The sequence below is a fragment of the Protobothrops mucrosquamatus genome, unplaced genomic scaffold (assembly GCF_001527695.2).
Source record: "Protobothrops mucrosquamatus isolate PMUCROS unplaced genomic scaffold, P.Mucros_1.0 scaffold1850, whole genome shotgun sequence".
NCBI lineage: Eukaryota > Metazoa > Chordata > Lepidosauria > Squamata > Viperidae > Protobothrops > Protobothrops mucrosquamatus.
Window position 1 is genome coordinate 1 of NW_015387980.1, and position 12,001 is coordinate 12,001.

Here is a 12,001-nt window from a genome sequence, read left to right on the forward strand (position 1 = left end):
TTTTTTTAAGCAAACCAACATTCTGGCAATTGCAGAAATAGTTCACACTGAAAATTAGTTCACACATTGGGAGACAATGTATTTTTAGTTTTTAAAATATTTGATTTAGTAGCAGCCAGAAAGAGAAAAACCAACATCCTTTATCTTTGGCATTTTTTATGAGAACAAGGAAGTTCATCGGAAATGATTTTGAGGTCCACAGAACCAAAGCTTGAGTGCTGTATTGGTATTAATATTCTGGTGGATATGATTATTATAATAGGAACATTATACTACAAATATATGAGTAATCAATTATGTAATATTAGATTATGCAAGAAATTCTTCAAACCTGAATAAGACTTCCAAGTTGAGAATTTCATTTGTTTAGTAAGTGATAGAGCTTTCTCCAACTCCTTGTTGGGTAAGATATTCTGCCAAATCATCATGGTTTAAAACAAAGGTATAAAGAATGTGGTCTCCCAGCAAGCCCTCAACGTGACCGCTGGTGACAAATGATCGGCGTTACAGTATAGTTCTGCAACTTTGGAAGGCGTGATTTGCACACCACTGTTTTAATATAAACTAACTTTCAAAACAAGACAAATTAAAACAATTGGGTTGATTTAAATGACAAACCATGAATTAAAAAAATTAAAACTGGGTCATGTTTTTTTTTTTCCTATTGTACAAAAGAATTGCTCAGGTTCAAAGCTTTGCTTGAGCTTGCAGAAACCCACGCATTTTAAACTTTTTTAAAAAATGTATGCTGAAAAAATTGAGAGCGTATATCGTTAACAAAATTGTGTAACTTCAAAATTAATTATGAAGATAATAAAAAGGAAGTAAAAAGATTAAATCCCTGGAAGGTTATAAACAAAACTAAAAAAAATTCAAGTAAATATTGCTTGAAAGCTTTATTTCCCACTTTTCAGGATGAGATGGGATGTTGTAGGAAATCCTAATTCAGATGTTTACAAAAAACCCACAATCCTTTGCTGGCTAATAGCACATAAATTTCTTCCCTGGGGTCATATAATAATTCTTTTAGCTATGCTCAAGCCCTAAAATCTATAATTTGGGAAATTTGGAGAGGAGAAGAAGAATGTATTATCACATGCAGCAGTCACTCCCATGTCATATTAATAAACCTATAGATAATAGTGCAATATGTAATAGTAATAGGACAAAATGAAACCATGAGCTATCTTGAGTTGCATCTCCAACAACATTTGTAACCTGCCTTTATTCCATATTTGCTGCAGTGCACTTCAGCTTTATCTGTGAATCATGCTCAGTGAAATTATACCGCCCTGAAAATGTGAACAACTTTTAGGTAATTCAGATCACAAAATATTCTTCTTGTTGTGTTGTCTAGGATGGGGCTGGAAGCTTTAGTAGAATCTTACGCATTCTGGAGACCGTCACTGAGAACACTTACATTTGAAGATATACCTGGGATTGCAAAACAAGGTAACTGTTGTTTATGGATTGAATGATGCTGCATATAATCTATGTTTTGTTTCTCTCATTTAGGTAATAACTTTTGTTTATTTAAATATTTGGCTATAGAATCCTGTGTTTGTTTTAAAAGTTAGACTGATAAGATTGAACCCATTTTTCTTTTAATAATAGCAAATCAAACAAATCTAATAAAAATATATTAGAGAATTTCAGCAAGGACTATTAAGGAAAAAATAATTATTAGTAAATATTGTACGGTACCCATTTCATCAGATACTGAAAAAGATGAAAAAAATACAGTCCATACCACATGCGGAAGTGATCTGGGAGAAATCAAAAGGTTCCTTCATTCCAATTATTTAAGAATCAGACTTTTCCTTGCGGTTAGACCTCCTGTAGATTCTCTAACCCAAAAACCAAAAAAAGTGGTTAACTGTCATCCATCAGATTGAATCTGCCGATACATCTCCTTGTTAGAAAAACAGTAACTTTTTTCTTCTAGCATGATTTCATATAAATACTTAGATTTATTTCTTTCAGAAGTTCCAGAGTTCCTGAAATTAAGAGTATGAGCAACACAACTTAAGAGTTTATTCAGTTTGTGCAGAATAGCATGAAACTGTTATGTGTTAGAAATATTTGTGAAGAAAAGTAAGTTCTGAAGCTAAAACCCAATTTTAAAGAAGTTGAAGTCCTATACTGATTCCATAGGAAAAGAGAAAAACTTTTGATATCGTATTATGGGACAGGACACCAGTCCAGATACAGAATTAACAGGAAAAACATGTTCAACATAATTGTTTTTAAATGTTTTATGTGATTTGTATCGTTAATGTATAACAACCAGCCAGAAGTGTATGTGAGCAGATCTTGTTTGTAATGATAACAACTTATAATTACAGTAATCATTAAAATTCCTTCCTTCCCATCTACATTTGCTACATTAAAAAAAGGAAGAAATATTTTGAGATTACCAACTGTATCCTAGCTTTTGTCCTGGACTTTTCTATTTCTTTTTCTGTCCCTTCTCCTTACAGTATGCACTTCACCATATCACTACAAACTATACTGTGCACATTGTAATTCACCCACAGTTATTGTGTACTATCAGATTCTAATCTGAGTTCTCTCAATCTTTGATCTAAGAGTGAGGAAGATTTTTTGTGCAAGCTACGCACTTAGCTGTTCAAATACAGTAGTGCATGCCTTTCCACAGTGAAGCAAATATTTGATCCCCTAAGGATAAATAATAGGTGTTTAGTTCTATAAATACACAATAGTTATAGTAGTGTGAAGACTTTGGCTAATATCAATCAATCAGAATAGACCTGGAAGGGACCTTGGAGGTCTTCTAGTCCAGCCCCGTGCTCAAGCAGGAGACTCTGTATCATTTCATACAAGCGACTGTCCAATATAAGCACAAGTCCAACTGCTTTATGTATTTAGCTACAGGTAGGCAGCTCAACATCCCTTCTAATTAAATGATTCAACATGAATGTTGCATTTATTTAATTCCCAACTCTCATTTTCTAGATTTTTATTTTTATTAAATTTCTACACCACCCATCTCACTTGTTTATAGAGTTCACGTCTTGACATTGCAATGCATGTTTCATTACTTCTTCCCCTTTCTACTTGTAATGCCGTTTGAAGATTATTCTGTGAAATACAGGAAATTCATGCCCACAATAAATAAAATTTTGAGCTATAATATATAATTTTATTCACCGACTATATAAAGAAAATTATTTCTTCAGAACTGTTTTTTACTAAGAATCGCAAACAATTATTTACTTTTTAATATAACCTCTATTATAAAGTGGGAAGCTGATGTAAGATGGCAAAGTCTGAGGAGTATAAAAGGGGCAGCAGAATTCTTCCCACTCCATTCTGCCCTGTCATTACTACCTATTGAAGGAAAAGTTACATTCTTGCATTTAATGTTAGCTTGCTGTCCCTAGATGTGGCAGTAGATGCTATTTTATTTATTTATTTATTTATTTAATTACATTTGTATCCCGCCCTTCTCCTTGCGGACTCAGGGCGGCTGACAATGATTAAAATACTAACATATACATCTAATTAAAAATTGATTAAAAAGAAATATTTAGATACGTCAAATTTAAAAGTAATTAAAACCCCTTTAAAATCCCTTAGGCCAGTCCTGCGAGCTGGAACAACCACGTCTTGAGGGCGCGGCGGAAGGAAGGGAGATCAGGGATCACCCTGATCTCTGGGGGCAGTTCGTTCCAGAGGGTGGGTGCTCCCACAGAGAAGGCCCTCCCCCTTGGGGTCGCCAGCCAGCACTGTCTGGCTGACGGCACCCTGAGGAGACCCACTCTGTGGGAGCGTACAGGTCGGTGGGGGGTAATCTGTGGCAGGAGGCGGTCTCGAAGATAACCANTTTTTTTAAGCAAACCAACATTCTGGCAATTGCAGAAATAGTTCACACTGAAAATTAGTTCACACATTGGGAGACAATGTATTTTTAGTTTTTAAAATATTTGATTTAGTAGCAGCCAGAAAGAGAAAAACCAACATCCTTTATCTTTGGCATTTTTTATGAGAACAAGGAAGTTCATCGGAAATGATTTTGAGGTCCATAGAACCAAAGCTTGAGTGCTGTATTGGTATTAATATTCTGGTGGATATGATTATTATAATAGGAACATTATACTACAAATATATGAGTAATCAATTATGTAATATTAGATTATGCAAGAAATTCTTCAAACCTGAATAAGACTTCCAAGTTGAGAATTTCATTTGTTTAGTAAGTGATAGAGCTTTCTCCAACTCCTTGTTGGGTAAGATATTCTGCCAAATCATCATGGTTTAAAACAGAGGTATAAAGAATGTGGTCTCCCAGCAAGCCCTCAACGTGACCGCTGGTGACAAATGATCGGCGTTACAGTATAGTTCTGCAACTTTGGAAGGCGTGATTTGCACACCACTGTTTTAATATAAACTAACTTTCAAAACAAGACAAATTAAAACAATTGGGTTGATTTAAATGACAAACCATGAATTAAAAAAATTAAAACTGGGTCATGTTTTTTTTTTCCTATTGTACAAAAGAATTGCTCAGGTTCAAAGCTTTGCTTGAGCTTGCAGAAACCCACGCATTTTAAACATTTTAAAAAAATGTATGCTGAAAAAATTGAGAGCGTATATCGTTAACAAAATTGTGTAACTTCAAAATTAATTATGAAGATAATAAAAAGGAAGTAAAAAGATTAAATCCCTGGAAGGTTATAAACAAAACTAAAAAAAATTCAAGTAAATATTGCTTGAAAGCTTTATTTCCCACTTTTCAGGATGAGATGGGATGTTGTAGGAAATCCTAATTCAGATGTTTACAAAAAAAACCACAATCCTTTGCTGGCTAATAGCACATAAATTTCTTCCCTGGGGTCATATAATAATTCTTTTAGCTATGCTCAAGCCGTAAAATCTATAATTTGGGAAATTTGGAGAGGAGAAGAAGAATGTATTATCACATGCAGCAGTCACTCCCATGTCATATTAATAAACCTATAGATAATAGTGCAATATGTAATAGTAATAGGACGAAATGAAACCATGAGCTATCTTGAGTTGCATCTCCAACAACATTTGTAACCTGCCTTTATTCCATATTTGCTGCAGTGCACTTCAGCTTTATCTGTGAATCATGCTCAGTGAAATTATACCATCCTGAAAATGTGAACAACTTTTAGGTAATTCAGATCACAAAATATTCTTGTTGTGTTGTCTAGGATGGGGCTGGAAGCTTTAGTAGAATCTTACGCATTCTGGAGACCGTCACTGAGAACACTTACATTTGAAGATATACCTGGGATTGCAAAACAAGGTAACTGTTGTTTATGGATTGAATGATGCTGCATATAATCTATGTTTTGTTTCTCTCATTTAGGTAATAACTTTTGTTTATTTAAATATTTGGCTATAGAATCCTGTGTTTGTTTTAAAAGTTAGACTGATAAGATTGAACCCATTTTTCTTTTAATAATAGCAAATCAAACAAATCTAATAAAAATATATTAGAGAATTTCAGCAAGGACTATTAAGGAAAAAATAATTATTAGTAAATATCGTACGGTACCCATTTCATCAGATACTGAAAAAGATGAAAAAATAAAGTCCATACCACATGCGGAAGTGATCTGGGAGAAATCAAAAGGTTCCTTCATTGCAATTATTTAAGAATCAGACTTTTCCTTGCGGTTAGACCTTCTGTAGATTCTCTAGCCCAAAAAAAAAGTGGTTAACTGTCATCCATCAGATTGAATCTGCCGATACATCTCCTTGTTAGAAAAACAGTAACTTTTTTCTTCTAGCATGATTTCATATAAATACTTAGATTCATTTCTTTCAGAAGTTCCAGAGTTCCTGAAATTAAGAGTATGAGCAACACAACTTAAGAGTTTATTCAGTTTGTGCAGAATAACATGAAACTGTTATGTGTTAGAAATATTTGTGAAGAAAAGTAAGTTCTGAAGCTAAAACCCAATTTTAAAGAAGTTGAAGTCCTATACTGATTCCATAGGAAAAGAGAAAAACTTTTGATATCGTATTATGGGACAGGACAGCAGTCCAGATACAGAATTAACAGGAAAAACATGTTCAACATAATTGATTTTAAATGTTTTATGTGATTTGTATAGTTAATGTATAACAACCAGCCAGAAATATATGTGAGCAGATCTTGCTTGTAATTATAACAACTTTCTTTTTCTATCCCTTCTCCTTACAGTATGCTCTTCAACATATCACTACAAACTATACTGTGCATATTGTAATTCACCCACAGTTATTGTGTACTAACAGATTCTAATCTGAGTTCTCTCAATCTTTGATCTAAGAGTGAGGAAGATTTTTTGTGCAAGCTACGCACTTAGCTGTTCAAATACAATAATACATGCCTTTCCACAGTGAAGCAAATGTTTGATCCACTAAGGATAAATAATAGGTGTTTAGTTCTATAAATACACAATAGTTATAGTAGTGTGAAGACTTTGGCTAATATCAATCAATCAGAATAGACCTGGAAGGGACCTTGGAGGTCTTCTAGTCCAGCCCCCTGCTCAAGCAGGAGGACTCTATATCATTTCAGACAAGCGACTGTCCAATATAAGCACAAGTCCAACTGCTTTATGTATTTAGCTAGAGGTAGGCAGCTCAACATCCCTTCTAATTAAATGATTCAACATGAATGTTGCATTTATTTAATTCCCAACTCTCATTTTCTAGATTTTTATTTTTATTAAATTTCTACACCACCCATCTCACTTGTTTATAGAGTTCGCGTCTTGACATTGCAATGCATGTTTCATTACTTCTTCCCCTTTCTACTTGTAATGCCGTTTGAAGATTATTCTGTGAAATACATGAGGTACAACAGGAAATTCATGCCCACAATAAATAAAATTTTGAGCTATAATATATAATTTTATTCACCGACTATATAAAGAAAATTATTTCTTCAGAACTGTCTTTAACTAAGAATCGCAAACAATTATTTACTTTTTAATATAACCTCTATTATAAAGTGGGAAGCTGATGTAAGATGGCAAAGTCTGAGGAGTATAAAAGGGGCAGCAGAATTCTTCCCACTCCATTCTGCCCTGTCATTACTACCTATTGAAGGAAAAGTTACATTCTTGCATTTAATGTTAGCTTGCTGTCCCTAGATGTGGCAGTAGATGCTATATTGCACTCTTGAAGCAATTGATCCACTAGTCTGTTCATTTTTGATTATGGTAGCAACAAAAAAGCCATTTTTTGTGCTAACCTGATATAATCTAACTTTGGCCACTTTAGGGCAAAATGCAACAGTAATAGATAAATGCCTTTCTTTAATATTCTGATATTTTCTTTCAGGAAACACTAGTTCTTCCAGTTTGCTCCAAGGATCTGCCAATGGGGTACCATCTACTCATCCACATCTCCTTCCTGGGTCACCTTGTTCTTCTCCTGCTTTTCATCTCACTCCCAATACTAGCCAGTTCTGCAGCCTTGCTTCAGCTGACTATACGGCCTGTGCTCGCTCAGGTCTAACCCTTAACAGGTACAGTACTTCCTTGACTGAAACCTACAACAGGCTTGCAAATCAAACCAGTGAGACCTTTGCAACTCCAGGAACCCCCTCTTACGTTGGCGTACCAAACGGTTCAGCTGTGAATATGCCTGTGGCAGCATCACTGCCACTACGTAAGTCAACAGGCGTCCGCCCTAATAGCTACGTTTAAAGTCCCTACAGAGGTGTTGAGGTCATGTAATATGGAGGAGGTAGATCGTTACGGAAAGGTCGTTTAGTTTGGGTAGGCTTGAGAATGTTGTGAAAGTCCGACGTATCGGGAACACGAGACATACCTATGTTGAAGAGGTGGAGGGGCAAACTGGCTGCAAGTCCTGAGAAAATTGTTTCTTCCCAAGGAACTTTCTTGGGGTCATCACCAAGTGGAACCATGACTGATCGGCAGATGTTGCCCCCTGTAGAAGGAGTGCACTTATTTAGCAATGGGGGGCAGCAAAATTTCTTTGACTCTAGGACCCTAGGAAGCTTAACACTGTCATCATCTCAAGTATCTGCACATATGGTTTGATAAATACTTCTAAAATAAAAGTACAGTGCATTTCTTTTTACAATGTACCCCCCTCTTTTGGAAAAATGCCAAGGTGATTAATATGACTTGTAATTGTATAAATAACAACAAAAGAAAATAGTTTGAATCTTTTGATTTGCCTGTGGGCAAATATTTGGATAGATTCTGGCATCTGAGTTAATCTGATTTAGTTATCGGAATAGTCCATTTAGTTTCTGAGTAGCATGCACTTCATTTTATAACACGTTTGGCCATATGCAACAAATTAAGCAGGACTTCCTCCAGCACTCTTTCCCACATTTTTCCTTCTTTAAGGAACAAAACAACACTCAAATCTGATGTATATGAAACAAAAAACATTTCACCATGTATACGTTGTACTTGTGTATTATATGTTTGTGTACAAACTAGTCTGAATACAGTGAGCCAGTGCCATAATGCGTACATTACTTCTCTGTTGTAAGAGACATAACCAACCTTCACTAGACTTAATCTAGACATCAAGTTACATCATGCTTTCAAAACAAAGAGACAGGATCATTTTCTTTTTCAGCTTTTATGATGTACTGGTTGATTCTGTGCTGTGCTCTTGTCCTTATGATGCATTGCTAACATAGGACTATCTGCTGGCTTTGCATCAAATTGCAGATGTAGTGTGACAACTAAATTATGGAGTGAAAGGGCAATATGTAATGTTTTGTACAAAATAAATTTAAAGGAGACTTATTCCATGTGAAGAAAGTATAAAGATTTTCTATATAGATTTTCTATTTTTTAATTATTGAACATAGTACTACAAACACAACAAGACAAGATTTCTAAACCTTTCTGTATCTTTCTTGTTGAGGATAATGTTTCAAGATGATAAGGCAGTTGGGTGTATTTTCACACCATTCTGTAAAACTGCAAAAAAATTACCCACATACTTTTCTCCCAGTATAAGTGATTAGACTTGAATGCTAACTTCTTTTGAATTTACCAGAAACAAAACATGGTGTTTAGTAATTGTTGATGATTTGAACTTTATTCCAGTGACAACATCTTGCACTGTATTAATAAGTTGTTTCCAAATTTTGACTGGATATTAAAATCAGGTATTAATACAAAAAGCTGCACACCTCAGATTTGATAGTTCCTAAAAATTATGTACATGACCTTTGAAATTACATTATTGTGCAGCAAAGTAACTGCAATGGGTCCATTTCCCCCCCATTTTTATGGCTAGCAGTTCTTCCATTCACCAACCTTTCAAAATTTTTATATTAGGAACATGTCCTACTAGAGATTTAATTCCAAAAAGATTCTTCAGGATGTGTAGTGGCACAAAAATACATTTCAGCAGCTATGTAAAGTATCTGTATCTTTTTCTAGGACCATGCAATTGCTATCTGATCCCAGGAAAAGATGTAATTGCTTTAAATGGTTGCCAACGGGCTTAGTTCATGCTGCTGTGCATTCTGAAGCACTTTTTGAAATCAAATTTAAAACTTTGCCCAGTGCTAATTTTTTATCTCCTGCAATGTGCAAATCCTTAAAACTTTTATCCCCAAATATAACTTTGTTGGAATAAATTAGACTGCATTGTATAAACACACTTGGTTTTATTTTTTCTGAAATATTTATTTGAATGACTATAACTGTTAATAAAATAAGAGGCCAGAGTACAGACGTTCTATAAAGCAATCTTTACAATTTTGGAAAAAAATCAAGGGAAAATTCAACATTATTATGCTATCTGTTTTCCAGTATACTATACACGGAACAAGGAGACCTAATCTGGGCCAATAGGTACAATGACTGGCCGTTTGTATCACTTCTCCAATGTTTCAGATTGTACTTATAAGCAAAATAAAGGCTGTCTTAATTATAAATCTTGCCAAGTGCATATGTTATTCTGGTTTTGCTTCTTTATTTTGAATCTAAATTCCAAATTCCGACTAGAGTAATTTGAATTCTCAGGGCACGGTCTGCTATACAGGTTCAGGTCCAAGCATATTATCCTTGATTTCTATATGAACATAGCCTTGTCAAAATTTTTGTTTTTCAACGTTTCTTTATATACCTCTAGCCCACTTTGGACTATATATTAGTGTTCAAGAATGACTTTGTGATTGGGAGGCATCTAGAGTCCCTCTTTGAGGGAGATGGGCTATATAGAAATATGAATTCTAAATAAACAAAGTACAACGGATTTTGTGGTGGAACTTAAGTGGAGTGTGTTACACAGCTTCAGAGTTTGTGAACCTTGAACTTCCAATATTTCTGCATAAATGGGACCTAAAATGTGATCTGTTCTTCACACAAATCCTAAAACTAGAAAAAAACCCAATTAAACAGATGATACTTGTTCGTTTATTGAGCAAAATGATCCAAAGCTACATATTATTGGGTAACAGAAATGTGTGAACCTCTAGAATTATCAGTTTATTTGAAGGGGGAATTACAGTCCGGTGTTTCAATCAATGAGATGCTAATCAGGTGTGAGTGTGGGAGGTCTTGCCTTATTTAAAGAACAGAATTCTGAATATTCCCTGTCAAAGTCTGATCTTTTCAACACAGTTCTGTGGAAGTGTGTTATGGCTTGAACAAAGGAGATTTCTGTGGACCTTTGAAAAACAAGAGTTGCTTATTAGGCTGGAAAGTTTTACGTACCTCTAGAGTATTTGGATTCCACAAGTCCATTGTCAGGCAGATAGCATACAAATGAAGGCAATTCAACACCATTGTTACCCTCTCCAGAAGTGGTCAACCAATCAAAATCGCAGAGCAAGGCTTGTAATATTCTTGGTGGTCTCATAGAACCTCAGGCTAACATTGAAGGAACTAAAGGCCTTTTTTGCACACATAAATGTCAATACTTACGAGACTACCATCGAGCGAATACTGAATACAGCGATGCTAGGAGAAATCCACTACTCTCCAAAAGAGCATTGCTGCCCATCTACAGTTTGCAAAAGGCCATGTGGATAAGCTAGAAGATTATTGGAAGAATGTTCTGTGGATAGATGAGACTGAGCTAGAATTTTCTGGCTTGAATAAAATGTGGGATGGAATTCCAGCATTAAAACATCCCATCTGAAATGTGGCAGTATCATGGGCCTGTTTTGCTGTCTCTGGCCTAGGATGCCCTGCCAATGATTGAATTAGAATTGTACCAGCAGTTATACAGGGAAACGTCTGTGAACTAAAGCTCAAGTGTAAGTGGGTCATTCAGGAAGACCACGACCCAAAATATACAAACTGTATGACAAAGAATGATTAAAGCAGAAGAAAGTTAATATTTCGGAATGGCTAAATCAAAGTCCTGACCATAAGCCAATAGAAATGTAGAAGAACAGGAAACGATCAGTTCATATAAGGAAGCTCACCAGCGCCCCTGAATTGAAGCTGTTCTATAAGGAGGAATGGCTAAAATTTCTCTAAGATAAGTAGGACTTAGCAACAGTTGCTGGAAATATTTAGTTGCAGTTATTGCTGCCCAAGAGGTGAGGGGCAATTGCACACCCCTTAATAAAAACAAAGGTTCACATATTTTTACCATACATGAACCAAATATGAAGAAGGATAATGTTTTTTACTCATTTGTTTAATTATATTCTCTTCATCTAGTTGTAGGATTTGTGCAGAGAGCAGATCATGTTTTATGTCCTAATTTATGCTGACATACTGAAAATTCAAAGTATTTACAAACTTAAACATTTCTGGCTGTTGGCCAGTACAGTGTATTGTGCACACTCGTGACCCAGATATTACATAATTGTTTGAAAAGGTTTGCTTCTTATGTTGGAAACTATTCTGTTGTCCACATGATTGTACTGTAAATCTAGGAATTATCAAAGAGTGCAGCAATGTAAAAACAATGAAATGAACAATTTGGCTTCTTCTCTTTCAGTACTGTTTTTATTTCAGTGGTATTCCTCTGAAGCTTCAGGGCTATAATATGCTGCTAT

The 12,001-nt window shown here is 35.1% G+C and overlaps 1 protein-coding gene across 1 annotated transcript; it reads left to right on the plus strand.

Annotated features, from left to right (window-relative positions):
- The first annotated feature begins 5,202 nt into the window (after positions 1 to 5,202).
- On the plus strand, positions 5,203 to 10,051 carry LOC107294159 (T-box transcription factor TBX18-like). The gene is made up of 3 exons (XM_015823367.1): positions 5,203 to 5,296; positions 7,327 to 7,656; positions 7,813 to 10,051. The coding sequence occupies exons 1-3, from the start codon at positions 5,203 to 5,205 to the stop codon at positions 8,049 to 8,051; spliced, it is 663 nt and encodes a 220-aa protein (XP_015678853.1). The 3' UTR covers positions 8,052 to 10,051.
- Positions 10,052 to 12,001: the final 1,950 nt, after the last annotated feature.

Excerpts from the sequence above, each read along its gene's own strand:
- LOC107294159 (XM_015823367.1), top strand. The coding sequence starts at position 5,203 with ATGGGGCTGGAAGCTTTAGTAGAATCTTACGCATTCTGGAGACCGTCA. Across the intron at positions 5,297-7,326 it reads ACCTGGGATTGCAAAACAAG|GAAACACTAGTTCTTCCAGT; the intron begins GTAACTGTTGTT and ends ATTTTCTTTCAG. Across the intron at positions 7,657-7,812 it reads GGCAGCATCACTGCCACTAC|ACATACCTATGTTGAAGAGG; the intron begins GTAAGTCAACAG and ends CGGGAACACGAG.